At 49.7% G+C, this 23,215-nt stretch overlaps 1 protein-coding gene across 3 annotated transcripts; it reads left to right on the top strand.

Moving 5' to 3' along the window:
- The first annotated feature begins 5,933 nt into the window (after positions 1 to 5,933).
- Positions 5,934 to 22,922, top strand: TSKU (tsukushi, small leucine rich proteoglycan). 3 transcript variants are annotated; one of them, XM_074861078.1, is made up of 3 exons: positions 5,934 to 6,063; positions 8,574 to 8,655; positions 21,857 to 22,922. In XM_074861078.1, exon 3 carries the CDS (start codon positions 21,864 to 21,866, stop codon positions 22,920 to 22,922), a length of 1,059 nt encoding a protein of 352 aa, XP_074717179.1. In that variant the 5' UTR covers positions 5,934 to 6,063; positions 8,574 to 8,655; positions 21,857 to 21,863. The 3 variants fall into 3 exon arrangements, with proteins under 3 accessions (XP_074717179.1, XP_074717180.1, XP_074717178.1); XM_074861079.1 differs by lacking the exon at positions 5,934 to 6,063 and adding an exon at positions 6,827 to 6,878; XM_074861077.1 differs by lacking the exon at positions 5,934 to 6,063 and adding an exon at positions 7,147 to 7,937.
- Positions 22,923 to 23,215: the final 293 nt, after the last annotated feature.

Raw genomic sequence — 23,215 nt, 5'->3', positions numbered from 1 at the left:
AATATCGTCCATTGTTTCCTTTTTTTCCACAACATATGTTGCTGCAGGGCTTGTTTCAGCAACGTACTTGCAGCCACATTTAACAAAGGCCACAGGTGTTTAGTGAAACTCACAGTCCTCAGTAAAAGTTAAGTCAGTGGAGCTTTAGCAAATACAAAATGTTAAGTGAGTGTTTAAGAGCTTTCTGTGATGAAAGTTGGACATAAGTTTGGAGTTTTGGACCAAAGACCTCCAGAAGTCCCTTCCAGTCTAAATTATTCTTTGAGTTTCCATCTTGAGAGCTGTCTCTGTGGTCTGTATGCATGGTACACAGCTCTCACATTATTCCTCCTTAGTTCTCACCTTGTCAATGCAAATTAGTCTTGTTTTCCAGACTGTCCTCCAAGAGGATTTTCAAGTCTTTGATTGTCTGGGTAAAGGGCCTCAACCCATGCTTCAACATCCGTTTTGGGAGATGAGATGTCCAAAGTAGCTTGCAGCATCCAAGTAGGGTGCTGGCTCCCTGAATACACCACACAGACTTTCTCAGTATGGATTGATGGGGTAAATAGGGGCCACACAGTCTGACTTTGATTTTCAAAGATTTCCACCTTCTCAAACGGATTCTGATTCCATCTCGTTTATATGGGAAAGAGACATGAAGAAAACTCTGGAGGATTCAGAGAACTGGAGGATCCAAAGACATAGAAACCCCAACATGACATTAGAAAGATGCCAACACCCCTTCAATCTACAGATTGATCTGCTAATGCCAACATGAAGCTGTTCAAACAAAACAGAGAAAAAAAAAAATTCCTGTGTTTTACTTCCTTCCTTGTGTGATCTTATGAACCATAACGACTCCAGGTAACATTCAACACAGCTGAGGATGTGACCTTTCATGAGTGGAATGAATTCAATCTACAAATACCATTGCAAAAACAGGTCTTGAAAGCATGACAGGGTTTTCCCACCCATTGGCTCCAGGACTTAACCATGAATGATAGCAGAAAGAGCTTAGAACACATTGATTTAGTCTAAGTAAATCTGCATATTTATTAACTCAAGAGCTAAATATTGACTGATGTCAAAGGGAAGTCAATATCCGCAATGAGAGACTCAACATATATAGAAAGGAAACAAACAGGCCAGTGAGCAGCTTGCTGAGAAACAACCACCCACTTGCTGGAGCAGCTACTACAGCCAGATGGACAAAAGCCCACACTTCCCTTGGACAGGCTATTTAGGCTCCACGGTACCTGAAAAGTAGATGTTTGTCTCCAGTGTGGTAATAAAACTATCATAAGTGCCCAAGCCTCCTCCACTGTCTGTGGAGAGAAGGGATCTAGGGATGATTCACTAGACCTGTACAAGCCCCTTCTTTCCTCCCTCAGTGGATGGGATCGGGTTGATCCCATAGGAAACTCAGTGCTCCTGCATGATATTCAGTGAGCCAGGCTACTGAATAGCAAGGGGAGGGAGCTTCCCTCCCTTCCTGCAGCTGAATTTTGGTCAAAGTGCAGAAAAGACGGCCTTCCTAGCCCAACGGAGCTGAAATCCACAGATCCTGCCAGCCAAAACAGTGTCAAATCCAACTGACTATAGAGCAACTGGGGTGAGGGGACAGCAGGGACGGGGAATAAACAGTGAGGAAGGGGCTCTTTTCTGTCCCTCTTGCTCAAGCTGGGTCACCAGGCACTAAGGAGAGCAAAATTCATCTGGCCAGGCAGGAAGAATGAGCAAGAGGAACCTTGACCCATGCCAACAGCCATGGGGCTTCCACCAGGAGGAGCTGGGTTCTGCCTCCTTTCCCAAATATTCTTTGTGTATTTTTCCTACTGGCCCTCAATCAAGAAAGAGACAATTAACACAGTTAGCAAAGAGGTGACACAGTTTTCCATACAAGTCCATTGGTCAACACAGACCAAGTGAGATGACTGCAGACAATCACTGATGAGTGGACTTCCATCCATAACACATGGTCTAGTGACAAAGGGTGACGATGGACCTACAGAACAACCCATATAGAGTGCAATGTGTTTCCAAGATTGCTAAGCTCCCCTGAATGCCAGAGGCACAGATGCAGGTGGTTTTTTTTAAGTCTTGCTTGTTACAGGAGTTAAAAAAAAATCTCTACTTCTAGTTCTGACTTATCACAGGACTCTCACAAGGATGGGAATCATTCCCAGAGCAGACAAACAGACCTACCTCTTTCACATTTTCCCAGTGGGAATTGGTGGCAGTTGTTTGCTATTATTGTGGGCAGCTTTTTCTCTTAACTTCTTGCAATAACTAAACTCTTCCACAAGTAATCATGCTGGCTGCTGCTGTGGGTGCTTCCTTCTGAGAAATCCCATCAAATGCAATCGAGCTTGGAGAACTTCCTAAGACATCTGCTCTAGCTCAACCACAAGGGAGAGAGTTCATGATCAATCCCTTGCACAGCAGAAAGGGAAGGCTCCTTCCTCCACAGGAATACCCAGGGAGGGAGACACATAGGGGAGAAGATCAGAGTTGGGGATTGCAAGGCACTCATCTTGCTTTGTGGCTTTTTCCAACAGTTTGGTGCATGAGAAACTTCCTTTCCTGGGATTGCATAAGAAGAGAAAGGGAAATGAGATCTCAGGGAGGGACTCAAACATCATGGGGCAAAACTCCAACATTAGCTTTTCTTACTAATCCAGTTTATGTCAGCCTCATTCACTCTTTAACCCCTTTTGCCTGATATGTGTCTATTAGAATTTACAGGAGAAACTCAAGAGTGACTCGGATATCTTTCCTTCAGTTTAAGAGTTGTCTGGAGTTTAACAAGCCAAAGCAGGCATGATGTTATCAGATGTTGAGAAACAAGGAACTGAGCTGGTGTCTTCTGGGAACAGAAGGTCAGAGGAAAGCTCAGCATGGCCCTGAGCTGGAAGATGTTTTACGGTCCCCAGATATGTTAGGGTCTCTGCAGCAGCAGAATATGAGGGCTATTTGGAGTGATGCTGTTCAGGGACAGAGAGAAAACTGAAGGTCCATCTGTGCTGGTGCAGAGCTGAGCTGGAGAAACAGGCCATAAACACAGACCAAATCCTCACACTTGGATACAGCAAGAGAGGAAAAATGCTGGGCTGAGGGACAGCATAGGTACCTGCCTCTCAGCTTTCTGATGTTTCAGCATGGTGCTGGCAAAATTCTATTATGTCTAGACCTTAAAATCAGGGTGAAATAGAGCAAATATAGCAGAACTGCCCTCATCTACTTTTCTAAAGTGAAAAAGGAGGGTAACCCATGGCTACAGCAGTGCCTAAAACCCCAGGTGAGGTCCTACCATCATTTGGTGCTGCATGGCCTCAAGCAAATCCCTTTCTATTTCCATCTTTCATCCTACCCTGGTGTATTGTGGACAGGTGGGGAAATTTGCCCAAACACAATGTGGCTGCCTTTGCATGTGAAGGTTCAGCCCACGGGACCACAGAGCTCTAGGAAAACCCTGTTCTATTTTTAAGAAGACCCTGGTTTATCTTTAAGAATACGTGCTCCCATGTGGGAAAGAAATAGAAATAGTAATGGTGGGAAACATGACCTTAAGACTAAATGTCCTCTAAAAATGACCTTGGAGTTATCACGATAATTAACTGGGTTTGATCTGCTGGAGGGAGCATCCATCTATGGACTGTCCAGCCAAGGCACTGTGCAGTGGGGGGTTTCATGGCAGAGATGTGGACCATGGCAGCATGAGGCATCACTTAGCCATCCATCTCTGCAGGGCATGGACTGAGCACCAGGAGGACACCCCACTTTCAGGAGAAGTGCAGATTTCAGTGGAAGACAGTTGAAGGAGCTAAGAAGCAGAGATGGACACACACCAGGGCTAATTTTGTGTTAACACCACACCAGGGCTAATCCCTATCCCCAAATAACCCAGATTTAAATTGTCAGTCCTCTCCCCGGCATAATTTTGGCCAACTCCATTAAACTGGGGAAATTTTATTAAAATCTCTCTTAGCATTAGAAGTTCAAGCCAGAACACCTCTCAGTTGATTATTTTTTCATCTGAGCAACAATATTTCTGAGTACACAATTTTCCCACGTCCATCTACCAGCAGCTATTGCAAAGGCTTCAAATAAAGAAAAAAAAAAACAAAAACAAATTAAAGATCTTCAGCAAAATTTAGAGGTTTTAAGCCAGGTTCATGTTTTCCAGTTCTTCATTTCAAATCACCAGACCTGGCAGTGCTGACTGCTGGACTTTATCTCAGCTAGAGAGTTTAATTCCCAATTTCTCCAGCTTCAAATTGGCGTTTTGCTTTACTGAAGCCAACTTTGACATGGCGAAGGCCTAGCATGAGGCACGGAAAAATGAACAAAATGGAAAATTAAACAAAAGCTTCCAGCTTAGCAACTTCCCCTACCCAGAGCTATAAAAATGAACAGCGCAAAGACCTGAGTAAATGGATCCTTACAGCAAACTGTTCATGTCTGGAGATATCACCACCACCATTACATGGAAAATCACAGCCCAGATTAAGGGGTTTTCCCAGGGTTTTCCCCAAAAAGCACTTGGCTCAGCTGAGTCCTGAGCACAGATTTCCTCTGTCTGGCTCCCCAGGGCTGCTCATCCCTCCTTGGCAGAGCTCTCAGAGTCTGATGGTGATTCCCAAAAAGCAGCTCCTGAGACGTGGGTGCAGAGCGAGCACATAACCCAGATAAGCCACACTCAGAAGTTCAGAAGGTGGAGAATAACCACTGTGATCTCTCCAGAGGCCCGTGGTATCTCTTGCCTTGAGCCCCAGCCCCTCTGATCAGAGATGTGTTCATTTGGGGGGGGGGGTTATCCCGAAAACCTTCAGGCAGGTCATGGACTGATGGGCTCGGAGAAAGCAGCTGAGCAAAGCAAAAAACTGCCTTTTTGCCGCCTTTTCATCACGAAGAGATGCTAAATGCAAATCTCAGCAACACGCTTGCTTGAGGGTCATGGTCTGAGCAAACTTTGATCATTGGTATGGGGTATGTGGTGTATTTTAAAGCACCAGTGCTACTAAAAGTAAACAAAGGGAGTGCATTTTTACCTTCTCAACCCAAACTTTTTAAGAAACAGAACACTAATCATGGCTAGCACACGAGGGGTGCAGTGTGGGAAGCTGCAGCCAGTGGCAGGATGAGTCCCTGTGACTCATGGACCCTTGGGGTCCGTTTTGCCTTGCCTGGTGTCACACCACCACCACACTGGGTAGGCTCCTGGTTCTTTTTCCAGTACCATCATCACGACTGGAGCCACGGCCAGGCCATTACACAAGCAATTCTGGTGCGGGGCTGCTCTTTCACAGCCTCCTTGGAGAGGTCCCAGGGACTGCCAATCCTACAGTGATGGGGTCCAGCCTCTGTTCCCCAAACTGTGGATTACTATCTGATTTTTTTTTTTTTTTTTGCTTTCTCCTATTTCAGGGGTTGCACCATACAATTTATACGCCCCAGCCTCCCATCTGCCTGCTCAGACCTTGGTGCTGCCTTGTTCTACCCTGCACCCTGAGGTGCTGGGACTGACCTTGGCCCTATACGCCTGGAAAATTGGGTGCAGGTGATGATCAGGAATAGGACTCACTCCTGCGAATACAGCCCTGCAGAGGTCTGGGCTGGAACCAAGGCTGTGCTGGGAGGGGGACTCTGGAGTGACCCCCAAGAAAGCAAAGGGATAACGAGGGATTTTACCCAGGGGGGATACAGAGCAGCAGGGAGGGGGGGTGTGTGGTGTGTGTGCAAAGCCGGCTTGACACCCCCCTCCCTTTTTTCCCCATAAGGGGGGGGTCTGCCAGCTCAGGAGTGGCACAGCCGAGCACAAGTCCTGCCTCCTTCCTCCTCCTCCTTCTCCTCCTCCTCCTCCTCCCAGATGTTCCCTTGTGTGCAGCCATCTGTTGAGCTCCCTCCTCCTGCGAGGAAGGGGGCAGCCCGTTTGCCCAGCCAGCTGCACGCCTTGGACGAGAAGGAGGAGAAGGAGGAGGAGGAGGAGGGAGAAGGAGGAGGGAAGAAGGGGACACCCGGCCCCAAGCCTTGCTGCTGCCGGCTCCCTGCTCCCCGCCGTGGGAACCGACCCCGGCCCCGGTGAGTCCCCCCCAGCCGCCCCCATCCCCTCCCCGGGCTCGCAGGCACCCGCCGAGGTATTGCACACCCCCCCCCCCCATCACCCCCAATTCTCTTTAATTTTTTTTTGGGGGGGGGGGGCAGTGCTCGGTGTATAGGGGTGGGCTGAGCCCTCCCTGCCGCCTCCCCGGGGAGCTGGAGATGCCCTGGGGGTGTCTGCTGGGGAGACACCCCCCCCCCCCCCCGCAACCTCCGAGTGGGGAAACTTTTTTGGTGTGATGAATTTGCCTCGCGTGGGGGCTCAGCGGCCGGCGGTGCGGGGTGAGGGGGGAGGTATCGGCTGCAAAACACCCCGGGTGGGGAGGGGGGTGAAAAGACGGAGGTCTGGGGTGGAGGTAAACTACTTTTCCCCCACCTCTGCCTTTCCCAAAGGGGGACATTTTGGGGTGTAGCGGGTGCGTAGGAGCCCCCAGCCCGGCTTCCTCGCCCCGGAGGGCTCCAGCCGAGGTGGGGGGGGGGGGGCATGAAGAGTCTCCAGCCAGGATCTCTTCCCTTCTCCTTCCCCCGGTGCAATGGTGGTTTGTGGAGTGCTTGGGATTGCCACGGCTGCAAAGTAATCCGAGCAGCAGCTGGAGGCTCCGCACCGCCTCCCCTGCCCGGTTTCGGGGCTTTGATTTCACACAGGGCTCCCTGTCTCCCCTCCTCCCCCCCCCCCCCCCCCCCCCCCCCCCCTTTCCCCAGCCCTCCCCTCCCAGCACGGCAGTCGGGGAGGAAAAAAAAAAAAAAGAGGCTTTTTGGTCGGGTTTTGGTGCTGGGAAGCTCGCAGCTCACCCAAGGTAAGGGGAGGAAGGAGAAGGGGGGTGGGGGGTGTAAAGCTTAGAAGGGGTCGACTGGATGGGGTGAAGAGGCTGGAAGGTGCAGAGGGGGGGTCCCCTCCCCCGGGTTTCAGAGATAAAGGCAGGGCAAAGCTCCCTGCCTGGGAATTTCCCATGCCTGTAAGTGGATTAAGCTGGAGGGGAAGGTGTGTTTGGGGAGGGGGGGGGTGGGGGGGTGGGGAAGGGAGAGGAAGCAGGCTAGGATTTATTTGTTCTCTTATTGAAAAAAAAAAAAAAAAAGCTGCTGGTTGTGACTTTTGAAGCAGGAGGTCAGAAAGCACGGGGTTCCCCTGATAACGCACACACCCTGTAAACTTTTAAGCAGCTCCATGGAAACTTGTTATTAATGCTGCAGTCATTAAAAGGCGCAGACCACGGCAGATTTATTAGCCCAGTAAACCACAACACGTGCCAGCTCTCTGGAAACAAAAGGGTCCGTCAACTTTACTCCTCTGCTTGGGATTTGGGAAGGCTGGGAGGGGAGCGGGGAGGATGGAGCTGGTGGCTTGTGTCGTAGGGAAGTGGCATCGCCTCCGTTAACCGACGCTCTCCATCGCGGTTAGCTAACGTAATTCGGTGGCAACGAAGGCATTCGAGCAGGGGTGTAACGACGAGAGCACGGCGAGCCGTGCCGAGCTCACGGCGTTCATCGCGGCAGCCGGGCAAGGAGCCTCCAGTCTCCCGAGTCGAAATCTGCCATGATAAATCAGCTGCCGTTAGCCTGAATAACCGCATTCACTGAAGTTACAGTAGGAAACTTGTCTGGGTGGACACTGTGCCATTGCTCTGCAGAGAGCAGCCGGTGCTGATCGCTGGCGTTGCGCTGAAATATTGCATTGATCACCGCTCCAAAGCTCGCCTGGCAGCGCGCGGGGCTTTATTGCAGCGGTAGAGAGCAGAGCGGAGACCGGGAGAAGAGGCGCTGTGGAAAGGCAGGGTTAGACCAACGCCTCGTCGATCTCTCCAGGAATAAGGAGCACACTGGATGTCTTAGATGCTGAAAGGACCGGAGGGAGCCTGGTATGTCCCTGGGAGAATTTGCAGTCTAAACTTGGCTGGCTGCTCGCCGCCGGCGGCCAGGCGCTGCACAGGCAAAGTGGGTTAGTGTCTGCCGTCGTGCTGGCACGGAGCACGGCTCGTGTCCCTTCACAACCCACAGGAGCCAGTCCCCGTCCCGGAGAGGACACGGGAGGTGCTTGCTCACATGTGGGCTATAAATGGCCCGGCGAGGCCCTGACCCGTCTCCTCTCCGGAGGCGGTGGGTGAGCGATGCTCTGGACCGGGGTAGGCAGGAGGTTGGGTGGCAGCGCCCGGATGGGTTTTCCCTTGCAGCATCCTGGAGCGGGTGTGCTGCGGGGAGACGCTGCTGGTTTGTGAATGAATTTGAGCAGCTGCTGGCAGAGGCAGTGGGGAGCAATTACAAAACACTCAGAGGGAACGAGGACGTGACGGACATCCCAGGGGACATTAATTTTTGACAGCGAGACGGACTGGCAAGGAAGGCTGCAGGGTCGGGGTGAGGGTCTCCTGCACCCCTATTCTTTAAGATTGAGTGCAAGGAATAAACCAGCATTGAATGGGTGGGAGAAAATTGGGAGAGCCGTAAAACAAAAAACATGAAAAAGTTGGTTTGCCTTTTTTTTTTTTTTGATACAGAAAAAAGCATCTTGTGCTCCCCCAGCCCCCAGCGAACAGCAGCGTGTGCCACCCCGGTGCGAGACAGAGCTGGGAAAAAAAGGTGAGCCACCGTCTTCCGGAGGTTTAGAGTTTTCCCTCCATCCCTAACTGCTTTTTTTCTGCTCTTTTGGTCTCTTCTCCCTCCTCCTCCTCACTTGTCAGCTGGTTGTCGGGGAGAAGCAGAGGCTGGAGGGTGGGATAAGACAAGGCATCCTTGTCCGGCAGCCCTCCTGACCCCCAGCACCCCGGGCCGTGCGCGGTAGCCGCAGTGCTGGCCGCCTGGCAGGCTATCAAAAGAAACTTCCGAATGCCGTGATGATGTTGAGGGCTGGGGAGAGATAAAGGCTGGCTTGAGCAAGCTGTTTCTTGTCTTAAAACTTGGCACCTGGACCTATCAAGGGGAATGTATGATCGGCTCAGTCATTCATTACAAGGAAGCCTTGAAATTTTCATTTGTATTGCAATTTTTTTTTTTTTAATTGCCTGGGAGTTTCCATTATTCTCCCGTGGAATATATAAGATGTGGAGCAGGGAGGGGAAGGAAATACGTGCTCTGAGAATCACCCTGGCCTCCCCACTGGCTTGCAGACGCTGCAAGAGATTAAACCAACCTGGCTGCCTTAGCACGGGACATTCCTGAGTTGCATTAACCAGGCTGGAAATCTGCCTGTTGGAGCAGTGGCAAACTGGAAAAAAGCACTTTATCTTTGCTGTAGCTGAGCAGAGGGCCATGTGCTGTGTGTAATATCTGAGTGCTGGCATCTGTGGGTTTTCTTTCCCTTCCCCTTTCCCCCCTCCTGCTTCTTTTTTGCTGTCCATGTGTCTGTGATGCTGACTCCTCTCCTTTCCCCTGGTTCGTGCCCAGCAGCTCAAATCCAGGGTGGGGAGAGAAATAAGGACTTTTTTTTTTTTTTTTTTTTACTTTGAATAAGATAACCCTCATCAAGAAAAATTGAGACTTAAAGGCAAAGCCCTGCTGTGGCAGATGGGTCAAACCAGATGTGATTCCTCACCCCCGTTGTGTCTGAAGTGACAAATGTGCGCAGAGCTCTCCAAGTAGGGCAGGACAAATCCCAAGTCCCTGACCCCAAAATCACCCATTTTTCTCCCATCCTAGAGAATGAGATGTCTGTAGCAGGGGGCATGGCGAGGCTCTTTCACACAGGAGGATGGAGGAGACCCTTCCTCCAAAGCCCTTTAATCCTGGAGGCTCTGTTCCCACCCAACATGCAGCTCTTGTATCTACCCAGGACCTCTTGCAAGAGATCTCCAACTCAAAGGATTACAAGGTCATAGGGTAATTGAACCTGGCCAGTATCATGCACTGGTGGGGGGAGCATTGCTCTTCTGAACTGCCCCCAAATGTCCCATAGTGATGTCCCTATCTCCTGTGTTCACAACATGGTGCAGGGTGACCTCCCCTGGCTTTGGGGGAAGGAACAGGGTGCAAGGGGCCAGCACCATATAGCTCGTACAGAGGACACACATGAGAATGCTGTAACTTGGGAAGTCTTAGTCTGCTGGTCAGTGAAATCAGATCAAATTAGAGTTAGGAGGTGGTTTAAGACAGGGTTAAATGGTAAAGGAGGATGGTTGCGTGCGTCCTGGATGACTCGCGACATCTCCATGGCATGACAGAAGTGCCACAGAGCTGTGCCAAAAACAAGGGGACAGGGATGGGGACAGGATGGAGCCAGGGGAGGTGAGCAGCATGGGTGGGAAGAGGTCCCTGGGCAGGCAGGCCTGTTGTTGGCAGCCACCGAGACTGCAGCCACACTTCAGAGTCCACAAATGCTGATTTGAGAGGCACTTAGCTACTTCTCCACCACAACCACCTCCCCACATGTCCCCTTCCCTGTCCCCCAGCCTGGCTGCTCATTTTGCAGAGGGCAAAGCAGGGCTGGTGACCCTAGAGTGTCCAGGCAAGGCAAGAGCTGGACATGAGGACAGTGTTGGCATTTGCCTGGACTGGTTGTGGCAGTGGTGGTGTTGGCAGGGGGCTTCTCCATGGGGTGAGACTGGGGTGTCTTGGCTTGTGCTCCGTTCCCAGTTAAACTGGTGGGATTTGAACCTGAGGGTGGTACCGCCATCCCCACTCAGGGATGAACATCTCTCAGCCCTGGGGTTAATCAACCTTAAGACATCAGGAGGGAAACTGAGGCACATGAATGGCAACTCGTGGTAAAATCAGGGCAGAGAAGTGGATCTTGCTGGGGACGTGGCTCTCCCAACCTACTTTAGATGACTCTTCTCTCCAAGACCCTGCACCAGCCAAGAGGGACTGGAGGATTCTGGGCCAGGGAGGGGAGGCAAAGAGCTAAGGAGACACCACAACACCACATCACTGGGGCAGTGAAGCATCATCTGGGCTGGGAACCGTGGTGAGGACAATGCCCTGCTGCTAAACCCTTTGTCAGCTTTACCCAGACCCCCTCCCCAAATCCTCCCTTCCCAAATCTTGTAGGAGACCCGCTGGGCGTAGCGAATGTCTGGCGTGCTTCGCCGGAGTGGGGGCAGCTCCTGAAGTCCCAGCTGATGCTCTACCGAGCAGTTTCGCTGGCGTTCATTGTTCACAGCGTCACGTTGCAAGAGTTATTGGGGGGGGAGGAAGAAAAGCTGAGAGGGGAACGAGACGGGAGCCTCCAGCTGTGCTGTTTGCAACAATAACGGCCAGGATTGTATTTATTATCTCCTCGGTGGAGGGTCTGCAGCTGCACGCTGAGAGCCACAGGCGGCAAAGAGGCCTGGAGATTATTGTGCATGAAAAAATAATACCCAACCACAAAAATAAATAAAAAGCCCACAAAGAAGCCCTGGGCCAGCTGGGGCAGTGCTGAGGGGCACCCAGCCTAATGTTGCCTCCTCTCTTTGCCCTCTGTTATTGAAGCCAGCAGCTCCACAGGGCTCTTAGGAGAAGGGGACGTTGGGAGCTGCTGCCTTTCAGAGAGCTAAACCCGCATGGGGTCCTCTTAAAATCCTTCTGCCAGGGCTGGAGGCGTTGCCCAGCCAGAGTCCCACTGGGGCAAATTTCTTTTCCCTCTGCTTTTTGCATGATTTCAGCTGGTGCCAGCTGCCTCTGCTTGCTGGAGCTGGGCAGAGCACCGCGACCGAGACACGCTGTCAGAGGCAGCGTTTGGACAGCTGATTTGCAGTCACCTCTGCTTCAAGGAGAAAGACCTGGAAAGCCCTTAGAGATGCAGGATGATGGGGCTACTATGAGCTGTTTGCTCCCGGTGGGCCATGTCTCACCTGGAAGGGCAGAAGCATCACCCTGGGATGTATCGCCTTCCCCCAGCACCATCCCTGCTCTCCCTTCCTTCCCCCTGCCCAGCTCATCCACTCCAGGGGAACCCATCCGTGTCCATCCATGCAGCACAGTCCTTCTGCAGCTCAGGCCAGCCTACCGGGGCGGTTGAAAACAAACTACATTGGGAATGTGGGGTACATCCACAGACATTGTGCTTTTCCCTCATGGACCAGACAGCCACCGGTGGGTCCTGGCATCCTGCCCTCTCCTGGGGTGGGATGTGGTGTGTGCCATCCCAGGGACATGCACAGCACGTGGCATTTCCCAGCTGGGCACGATGATATGGCCAAGCAGCTCTATTAACAGTTAAAACCAAGAAGCATCCATCGTGGGTAGGAGGTTTCCTTGCCCTGTGCTGCACCTCTTAATGTTTCTTGCTGGCCTGGTGTGTGGTGTTCGTCCCTGAGTGCATTCCTCTTGAATTATATCACGTCTCTGGGAGCCAGAGGGCTACAAAAAAGTATGGTCATAGCAGGAGCTGGCACAGGAACCAGCTGGGGTTGGGGGTCAGGTGTGGGAGGGCACAGCCAAGGGCTGAGGCTATAGAAGCAGCTTGCTAGGATTGTTTTAGCTTTCAATAACTGACCAGCTAAGAAATGAGGCCCTGCCTCAGTTGTTTTATACTTTAAAAAATCACATCAGCTTGTTGACTTTCTTATTCTGACACCAGGAATGGTCAAAGAGGAGAGGGAAGCATGTGCAACCCTGACGTTGCAGATGAAGCTGTGACCCATCATTTTTAAATTGATCTTTTGCAAAGGGGGATGCAGCCCCAAAGAAGGAAGGTTTAATCCTCACAATGTTACTGCTGTGATTTGGATAAAACCTAGGTACTCACAGCCTCACTCCCTCCACCACAGTGAGCCCCTGGGCATTGGAGATGACGGGGCAGGGGGACCTGTTGGTAGCTTCAACAGGTCCCTCTACAGCAAAATGCATTAGGGCTGGTGTAAAACTCAGTGTACACCTCTCCTTTTGCTGTGAAGTGCCATCCTGACAGGCTGGTCTGTCCTCCCGTTTGTGCCAAAATAACTCCTCTGCAACAGAGACCTCCCGTTCCGGGAGTGTGGCTGGGTTTATGATAAAGATCCTATTCGGGCTGAGTTTGAGGCGGTTAAGAAAATATTTGTGTTCCCGGCTGAGATGAGGTCTCTTGTGCTCAGCAAGTGCCAGGATAGCGAGACGTCTTGTTCCTGGAAGTGCTCACGGTTAAAAAGCAGAGCGGGGAGGATGGGAAGCAGGGGTCGTTGGGGGTAAAAGGATTTGGGGTGGTCACCCCCAGGGTGATGCTGGAGCAGAAGAAAGCCCTGAGCTCCTGCATCCCTTGCGGGCACCTTGTTTGATCCTGTGCATCCTGGAGCTGCTGGAAACCAGTGTGCGGCTGCTGATGCTCCCAGTTTGAGCGGTCCTGATGCTGGCATAGCCAGGAGGGAATAGCGGGGTCGGGATGCTCGTGTCCCATCTGCTCCCAGCAAGCCCCTTGAATCCCCCCCCCACCCCGGTGCTGCTGGGAGGTGCCACCCTGCTCCTTGCCTTCCCCTGGCCACGGCAGCTCCAGAGGCTTGGCAAACTTCATTTCCTTTCAGGAATGCCTCCTCCGGGCACAAGCACAGCTCGGGGTGAGGCTGGCGATAAAAATTGCTTTCAAAATCCACAGGAGACTATTTCTCCCACCCCAATAAAACTGCTATTAACCTGAAAGCTTCCTGGGCTGAGTGGGGAAGGGGGATTTTTGTGCAAAACCCTGGTGCCACGGTGATTTAATTCCTAATTTGCCCATGCTGGAGGTAGCACCGACTTTTTCCCACTCAAGGCAAAATTCCCAGGAGCTGGGCTGCTGTTTGCTTCTAAGATGTGGCTTTTTTAGGTGTGCAGCTCTCGGGGCGTCAGAAATTGTCCATATTTCAGCCACGGATGTAAATCAGCTGGAACTCACTGTATGGGCTGGCAGACCTGCCTGCACAGGTTTCCTTTTGTCAGAGCCCAAAATACACCGCACTGCGCCTTGATTTCCTCCTTGGAGGTGATGAGGGATGCTGGAGGGGGGAGATTGCACAAGTGGAATAAACTATTAGCTGTTTAAACACTAGGATGATAAATTAGCTGTGGCTTCTTGCAAAGCAGATGGGATTTGTGACATTAACAGTTGGAGCAAAGATTGTTTTAATAGATCTCTCTTTCTTTTCTAAAGAATTATATTTATTGGGTTTTTACTTTAAAGAAAAAAATAGAGCAGAAACTGTTTCAGCTGAGCAAGGGATGTCACATGTTTGAAAACAAACCCATGGTGTGGAGCAGTAGGGTTTGGAGGTACTGGGTTTCCTCCAGATCAATCCCATATGTTTTTTCTGCAGTCCATGTGGTAGGTTGAGGGGCTGCTTGGTTTTGGCTTTGGGGTTGTGAAAGGCTTCTGATGCTTAAGAATTTGGCTTTGTGCTTGCTAATCTTATCTATCCCATCCCCTGTAATATCTACGAAAATCTCCTCGAAGGATGGAGAGCATGGGTGGGATGCTGGTTCATCACTGTGGTTTTGGCTCAGCAGTTTCTCTGTCCAGAGTCAAGAAAAGTGAATGGAGATAACTGAGATCTGGGGAAAATGAGGAACGGTGTCTTGTTTTTTCCCTTTCTTGCCTAGAAAACTGTCCACAACCCAAATTCCATGTTTTTTGGTAAGATTCAAGTCTTGCAAAGACAGACTTGATGCAGAGCAATGGGGTTCTTGTCCAGATCTGGGAGCAGCATCTGGTCTCTGTTTATGGCATTTTTGTCCCCTCTTGAAATCACTGGAATGGGGACAAAGCACCCCACAGAGCAAATAAACCATTGGCTCAAGGTCTGCTTGGCTTGACTTCCTCCTGTAATGCCTGGGGACCCACAGCTTAGAGAGGATAAATCCCATCCTGAGACCACCCGTCCCCATCATGCAGCCCACCCTAGTCTGCCTTAAATACAACCACATCTCTGCACTGAGGGAGGAGAGACGACTTTTTCTTTCCATCCCCAGTTTGGTGCCTTTTGTATTTTATTCTTCCATAGCCTGGTAATGTAGATTCCTGATACCACTGGGTTAATACTAACAACACCCCCTTTGGTGGTGGGGCTCTTGACTGAATGCAAAGGAGGTGCTTTTACATCCAGTATTAGAAGTCATTAAAGCAAAAAGGAATTCATAGAGAAATCTTCTATTTTTTTCTTTGTTTTCTCATTCCTGTGCTCATTTTCCTCATTCTGATTTTCCTCAGTGAGCAGGAGGATGGAGCAAAAAGTGTTCAGGTACCTGCAGGATGATTTGAGCTCCTGTTCAGGCCCTTGGTGTCTCTTTACATTGAGCCATAAGGGCTGAAGCCACCAACCCAGTTGCTGAGTTTCCCCCCATCCCAATGCTTACATGCACTGGTGGGGGAAATAGGGTGAGGAGAAGAGTTGCACATCCCCTTCTTTATATCTTGATGGGTAATTAGGGATCACTCTGCTGTCTAAGCAGCTTTGCACTTCCCACTGATAAAACCATCAGTGTGAAGTGAAGGGTGATAATAACTTACCACCCAAAAGTGACTTGTGCAATGGCTTCTGATGGAGGGCTCCATGAAATCAAGCTAAATTTGGAAGAGCCAAGGGACTAATTCTCATCCGCTGTCACTGACATCTAGAGTAACTCCACCGAACTCCCCCCAAACCCATCTAAGCAAATGCAGGATCCAACCTAAATACTTCTTGGATTCTCATTAGCTCTCCTCTCCCTAAATCCAAGAAGTCACAAACACTGAGTATAAAACCAGGACTGGTATTTGCAAAGCGTACCCCAAACCAGCAAGCAACAAAAAATAACACGTGGGTCAGAAAGCCCTGTTCCCATTTACACCAAAACTCCTTTGTGAGGAAGCACTAATTGGTTTAATAAGCTTTATTGAGGGGGTAAACACAGCCCTTTGCTGCATGCATGTGGGGACCCCTTCTGCAGGGAAGAACCGGTCTGAAGCAGGCAGAGCAAAAGCCTGGATGACCTTTACTTTCAATGGATTCACACCAAAAAAAAAAAAGAGTAACTTTGTCAGCAGCAGTTTCTTTATCATGTGAGGGGTGTGTGCCTGTGAGTTAAGGGATTAACAGTCTCTGGTTGTAGGCTGGTTTGAACCAGCTTTGCTGTCTGCTCACATTGGCACATGGGATCTGGAGACCGGGCTGCGATTGCATCTGTGGCGTCACTTGGACTCAGCCCGGGAGAGTCTGCACTGGAAAAGTGTAGCTGTTGCTAGTGCTGCATTTTACTTGATAATTATTCTTATTTTACAGAATAATTAATGGGAGCAGAGGAGGGGAAAGGTCTCTGAAGCAATTTTGTTGTTGGAGAAGCAACTCAGGAGCATCCTGGTGCTCTGGAGCTGCCATCCCAGCTGCCTCTCAGAGCCTCCTATTTAAAGAGAGAAAGAGCCAACTATCTTTTTTTTTTTTTTTTTTTTTTTTTTTCAGTCTGGAGGATTTATGGCCTCTATCATAACCTATGCAGCTTGTTTCACTTTCCAATAGCGTTCCCTTTCCCCTGCCCCCAATTAGTGAATGCAGCCAAGTGGGCCTTGTGGGCCTTGCTATAAAGACTTTACTTTTTTTCACTTGGCTGATGCAAGAAACAGAAGACAATCCCCAAATTTTCTTCTTGATGAAATATTGTTGCTAATCCAACTCCTCCATCCTTTGCTAGAACAGCAAATCCATTTAGGATAGGAGGCCTCCAGACCTCCCTTTTTGCCTCTTTCCTTTAAAGGTTGCGATATTTATTATTAATCCAGAATTAATCCAGCATCACATTGGCAAGAAACCTGGAAATTACCAGGATCAGTCCGCTGCGTCTCAGACCCACGGGGATTCGTGATGTACCTGATCTGCTGTAATGGTGGCTGCTCTTGAAAAGATGGGTCCTGTTTTCCCCATTCCTGTGTCAGAGCTGGTAACCCTGTGGCTGGGCAGCCCAATTTGCTTGAAAACTGACCCACCAAAGGGGAGAAAGGAGGATTAGGGGGTTTTTTGTTGGATGAGTGAACTGGATTGATTCATCCTGCGTGCACTGGGTTGCTGGGTGGGACTCGAGTTGGGAGGATGCAGCCAGGGATGGGGTGGGAAGCAGCAGCCCAAGGAGAGCGGGCATCCCGCTCCACCATGGTCAAGGGAGAGACGAGGCATCTCCAAGAATGGGTCTGGTCTTAGGTGGGTTTCATCCCCTTCTGGAGTAATTTCTTTCTCGTCACACCACTGTAGAGAAAACCTGGGGTTTCTGCACTTCTTTCTTATCTACTTTAAGCTTCACTGTGTGACTTTGGGTCTTCAGCCCCGATTCCAGCTTCATTTCAGCTGGTGCTTTTCCAAATTCCACATTCGGGGAAGCCGAGGGGTGCAGCATGAACAGGGGGGCCATTTCCTGATCATCAAACAATTAACTTTCAAATATTTGTATTATTTTTTTAATTAGTCCTTGATTTTTGGCTATAGGGATTTCTGGCTTGGTGGTTGCCAGGGCAACTGGAGGTAGTCTAGGTAGCATCCTCTTCATCTCCACATTCCCACGAGGTGGGGACCAGTCCCTGAGCAATGGGCTGCCATCCAGGGTGGGATGTGTTAGCACATCTCCCTTGGGTAGGAACAAGGTGGCAAAGTCTCAGCCATGGATCGAGGAACACTAGTGAGAAAAGTCTTTAAGGAAGTGGAGAGGGAGGAAATCGAGTGCAATGAGAAGAGTGAATTTGCAGCCACACCATAGCAGGTCTTTCCTCTCTCCTACCTCCCCAACCATCAGCTGACACCTAAATTTCCTCTGCAGTCTGCTTTTAAAATCAGATTTTTAACAGGTTTTTTGGCAAGGAAATCTCAGTGTGACGTTTCCACCCAGGTCCTGCCACGTGATGGTCCCGGAGATGAGCACAGCAGGGTGGAGGGGTCTGGGCATCTGTGGGCTCAGGGAGAGATGTGGGATTTGGGAAGGAAGGCGGGCACCCTGATGGGAGCTTGGTCCAACCCGGGCTCCATTACCCACCACTGGGTCTCCCTGGGGTTGTCTCAGGATATTTGCTGTGCAGAAAGAACGAGCAAGATGCAAAGACCAGAGCCCTGAAGCCACTCCGGTCACCTGAAACGTGGGGGACGATGCTGCACCCTCAGCAGCTCCTGTTGAAATCGGTGGGTGTAACAAACCCCCCAGACAAGAGCTGTCAGATGGCCAAAAATTTATCCCTGGGATCTCCCCACACCACAACAGCCATAGAAATGAAGAGGTCATGGCTGAACCAGCCTGAAAGCAGACTGTTTTCTCCTGGTGGCTTTCCCCTCACCATGCCAGGTGATGGGGCTGGTGGTTTCTGGCCCATGGTGTTTCCTCCAGGTGAATCTCCCCAGTGAAGCAGGAGGAAAACTCATCTTCCTTTTACGAGGGGATACCTTGGCTTCCTGCCTTTATCAACAGAGCAGCTCGTAGGCAGCAATCCAAAGGCAATTTGATGCGGTTTCAAATGCACGCTGTATACAGATGAACTGTAAATGCCTGTGGCATGTTTCTTACCCCATTTCAAAGAATGCTATTGATTGCTCCATGCCATGATGAAGCATGCCTGTACCTGACTAAGCTCTTTGCTGATTATCTGGCAACGCAGGAGTCTCTTTCTTGGACTGGAAGATGACCAGTACCTTTATTTCTCCTATCCTTTATCATAGCTATTGGCCAAGTGGCTTGTTAGCCTATGAATGCTTTGTGCTGCTCCATAAGGGAGTTTTTAACCAGTGATAATGGATTGCATCTCATCTGCAAAGCAATTGCAGAGCCTGTAAGGGAGAATTTGAGGCAGTGCTGCGAGGAGGGAAGAGGCAATAGATGCTGTGCAAATCCCTAAGCTGAGCTTTGCATACTGCATTTCAGCTGTGTGATGTTTTCCTGTTGCTGCTCTCTGGAGCCATGGATGTTGCAGTGGGAGTCATTGTACCTGCCCACTTCTGGTCATAATTTTTGGGGCTGATTGGGAAGGGAATTCTCATCTCAAAAGGGGTTTGGGCAGTCACATATTGAAGCCCAGCGCTGGCTTTGATTCTCCTCTCAGTTCGTAGAATCGTAGAATCACAGAACAGTTTGGGTTGGAAGGGATGTTTAAAGGCCATCTAGTCCAGCACCCCTGCAATGAGCAGGGACATCTTCAACCAGATCAGGTTGCTCAGAGCCCCATCCAGCCTGACCTTGAATGTTTCCATGGATAGGGCATCTACCACCTCTCTGGGCAACCTGTGCCAGTGGTTCACCACCTCATTGTAAAAAATGTCTTCCTTATATCTAGTCCGAGTCTACCCTCTTTTAGATTAAAATCATTGCTCCTTGTCCTATTGCTACAGTCCCTATTAAAAAGTCCGTTCCCACTTCAACTAGGACTTTGGAGATTGCCCTCTTGCTGTTCTTCAGGTGGCCCATGAAGGTCTTGGCAGTGCTCAGAAAGCCAAGTCTCACACTGATGTGTCTTTCGACCTGCTGGGTTCTGATCCAGCTCCCACTGGAGCCAACAGAATTACATGAGGAACTGAGATTGGCTTTTGAAGGAGAAGTTAGGAGGTGCCTTCCCTGTTGAGACATCAAGTGGGAATAGCCACTGGGTGGGATTTGGGAGAATAAATACCAGTAGACTGAGCTGACATTAATGCAGGTACTTTCCTGTACATGAGACATTTAACATTTGAGTTTTTGCTTTTTTAGTTTCCGAAGAGCTCCCCACTGCTGTAATTTCCCCTGGTAATAAAACATTTCAGTGCGTTCCAAATGCAGCTTCATGAAAAAAAAAAAAAGTAGTATTTAGTTTAGGGGGGACTGCAGAAGTGAGCAAGCTATGGTCTGTCTGCACAAACCCAGAGGGGATCAGCCTTATGTCATTAAGAAAGGGATATCTGGAAATGTATCTGCAGAAAGGAGCTCTACCCCCTACATCCCTTCTGCACACATGTGTTTTCTCAAGAAACAGTTGAGATGGGCTGGGACTAGGGCTCATCTTACTGATTTTCTGTTGTTTCTATAGAATAATGGACCCCAGAGGATTGCGTGTTGGCCTTTAGCAATGCTTTGGTTGCAGGCACTTTGGCCAGAGTCCCAATCTCTGCTCTTTATTTGCAGGAGGTCTGGGAGTTACCGCCAGACAAGTCGTATCAGTGATCAGGACAATATTTTTGCAATGCTTTTTCCCCTTTGCACTTCTTTTGCACATTGGCAAGTAGTCCCTGATCCTGGGAAAAAGCACAGGGCCAGGAAGACCATGCTGGAAAGGGAGAGAAACTGCTGCCAAGGGGTGGGTGAGGGAAGATGAAAGGAAGCATGAACTTCTAGGAAATGGTCCTGGGAAGGTGCAAGGGCTGTGGGGAAGGCGCCTCAGCCAGATCAAAGGGTGTGTGGGAAAGATGATACTGCAAGGAAGTCAATAAAGTGCTTTTAAACAGCAGTGGGAAAGGTAAGAATAGAGACCAGGGGGGCCGAGGTGGGGATGGGAACACACATTTAAGGGGGATTTTTTTTTTTCCCCCCCACTAAATGAGTGCTCGGCACATGAGCCTCTGTTTATTGCCAGCAGCACAGCCAAAGAGCAGTGCTGATCAATCTGCTTGCCTGGTTTGGTGAGAGCTTTTGTTGCCGGCCTCCCAGAGACTTTGTAAGACACAAGGAGCCATCACCCATGACTGCAGTGGGAACCAACGAGGACAGCCCTTGCTGTCTCTGCTGACCTGCAGAATGCTGTCACGCTCCAGTTTACCCTCTCCGGAGATGCAGAGCTAAAGCTTTTTTGTCTGGCTCTTGAAATCACGCAGCTGCTGTTGCGCGCAGTTGTGCGGAGGAGCTGTTAGGATGCAATCTAAACAGGTCCAGCAAAGGCAGTGAGGTGCAGATCAGCTCTCCTCCTCCCTTGGCTGCAACAATGAAGGGACAGAAATGTCTCAGCTGGAGGAGGGTCAAAACCAGAGGGGTGGAGAGAGCTCCTTCCTTGCTGGTATTGTTAATCAGAGATAATACTTAATGTAATTAGCAAAGACTCCCCAGAGGCTCTATATGAAACAAATTGGCTCTCTGTACTAAATGCCTGTGGAGGAGGCTGGGCCAACCACAGCAGTCTGGGTTAGACTGAACAGTTCTTGGTTCCTCTGCTCCAACAGACAAGGAGCTAAGTGGCCGTTGTCTGTCCTGCCTGCCACTAGCCTGAGGAGGGTTGGTTTTAGCCATAAAGCAATGATCCTTTTTAGGTAGGTCTAAACACATCTAAGTTTGCATCTGAAGTCTAAGCAAGGGAAGGCATGCTGTATACTTGGGCAGTAGGCAGCTGGCCCTTCAAACTGTTCATCGTGGAGGATGTTCTGATGATGCTGCTATTTCTGTCACTTACAGGAAATTTGAACAAATCTTTGTTTTTTCCTTCCCTGATAAGGGTTTGGGACACCTAAGGGTCCCACTGGGCACACAACCTAAATGATTTCTCCAACCCGGCAGTGCAGTCTTGAACCCAGCACTTCCAAATCTCACACGGATACCCTGACATGAAGACCTCTGCGTGTAAAATGCCTCAGTGTGTAAAATGCCTCAGTGTGTAAAACACCTCAGTATTTGAGCTGTTATTTAGCCTCATGCATGGTCCCATCAAAAGGGTGTATGTCGCATAGATCTCACTTTAAGGCAGCCTGCTGTTCTTACACCTAATTTCCAGATGTGCCTTAACTTGGTTATATCTTCAAAGACTCTTAACCCTTTTTTTTTTTTTTATTCATTAATTTCCCAGTGGGGTTCACAACATGAGAGACAAAGTGTTTGGGACATCCATGCTATTTAAGGGTATAGTTAATCTATTCCTTTGGAAAGACAGAGGAGAAGACCACATGACTTAAACTGTTACGCATCTTCAGTAAAGTAATTTCTACAGCAATCAAATCTATTTTCTTATCGTCTTGTTTTCCAGGTCAACAATGCAGTTCCTAGCCTGGTTCAGTTTGCTGCTTCTCCTTCCCTGTTTTGGTACCACCAAAACCTGCTTCCCCGGCTGCCACTGTGAAGTGGAAAGCTTTGGTCTCTTTGACAGCTTTAGCTTGACCAAGGTGGACTGCAGTGGAATAGGCTCACACATTGTTCCTGTCCCAATCCCTCTGGATACCTCCTACTTGGATCTGTCATCAAACAAACTGGAAACAATCAATGAATCAATGCTTACTGGCCCTGGATACACCACCTTGGTGAGCCTCGACCTGAGCTACAATAAAATTGCCAAGATTTCCTCCACAACCTTCTCCAGGCTGCGGTACCTGGAGTCCTTGGATCTGAGTCATAACTCTCTGGAAGTCCTTCCAGAGGACTGTTTCTCCAGTTCTCCTCTGGGTGACATAGATTTGAGCAATAACAAGCTTTTGGATATAGCAGTGGACATTTTTGCTTCAAAAGGTCAAGGAAAACCCCTGAATGTGGATCTATCCAATAATATGCTCAGCACAATTACAAGGCACCGTGAAAAGAGCATCCCCAACATTCAGAACTTAAATCTTTCTGGAAACAGGCTCACATCTGTGCCAAACCTTCAAGGGATTCCTCTCCGATACTTAAACCTTGATGGGAATCCTCTAGTCAAGATTAAGAAAGGAGACTTCACAGGGATGAAAGATTTGATTCATTTATCCCTCAGTGGCCTGCGTGGCTTTGGAGAGTTATCTCCTTACAGCTTCAAGGAACTACCAGCCCTCCAAGTCCTGGATTTATCCAGCAATCCCAACCTGAAGTCACTGACTGCTGAAGTTATCTTTGGTCTGGACTCCCTACAAGAGCTCAACCTCTCTGGGACCGGCATGTCATCCTTGCCAAAGACTGTGCTGAAGTACCTACCTTCCATCAAAAGCATCACCTTGGGGAAGAACATACAATGTCTTAAGACCATCAAAGAAGGACAGTACCACCGACAAATTGGGCTGACCAAAAAAGAGGTCCTCAGTTGCCACGACAGTCATGGGTCCGTAGCAGCAGCGCCTTATGTTTCGTGATGAAAGTTGGGGAGAAGGGGTGGGGAAGGGAGGGAGGGGGGCCGGGGATTTGTACAGGTGTCGGACTGAGATGGCTTGCAGTGTGCCTTTTGTAAAACTGTCAATAATTTATATATTTGTATATGCCAATACTTGATTGTTTGTGGATTTTATAAACTCTCAAATCCTGGCCCAAATCGCCTGCAGGCTCCAGATTTTGCCCAGTGCATTGAGGTCCTGCATGCAGCCCGTTAGCTCAAGAGCAGTGATGCTAGACAGCGGGGACCAAGCTGTTCTGCAGGTTCCAGGGCAGA

This window comes from Strix uralensis, chromosome 2 (assembly GCF_047716275.1).
Source record: "Strix uralensis isolate ZFMK-TIS-50842 chromosome 2, bStrUra1, whole genome shotgun sequence".
NCBI classification, from domain to species: domain Eukaryota; kingdom Metazoa; phylum Chordata; class Aves; order Strigiformes; family Strigidae; genus Strix; species Strix uralensis.
This window is presented reverse-complemented; position numbering and strand designations above follow the sequence as displayed.

Bases quoted from the DNA above. Each gene is read 5' to 3' on its own strand.
- TSKU (XM_074861078.1), top strand. From the start codon at position 21,864: ATGCAGTTCCTAGCCTGGTTCAGTTTGCTGCTTCTCCTTCCCTGTTTT.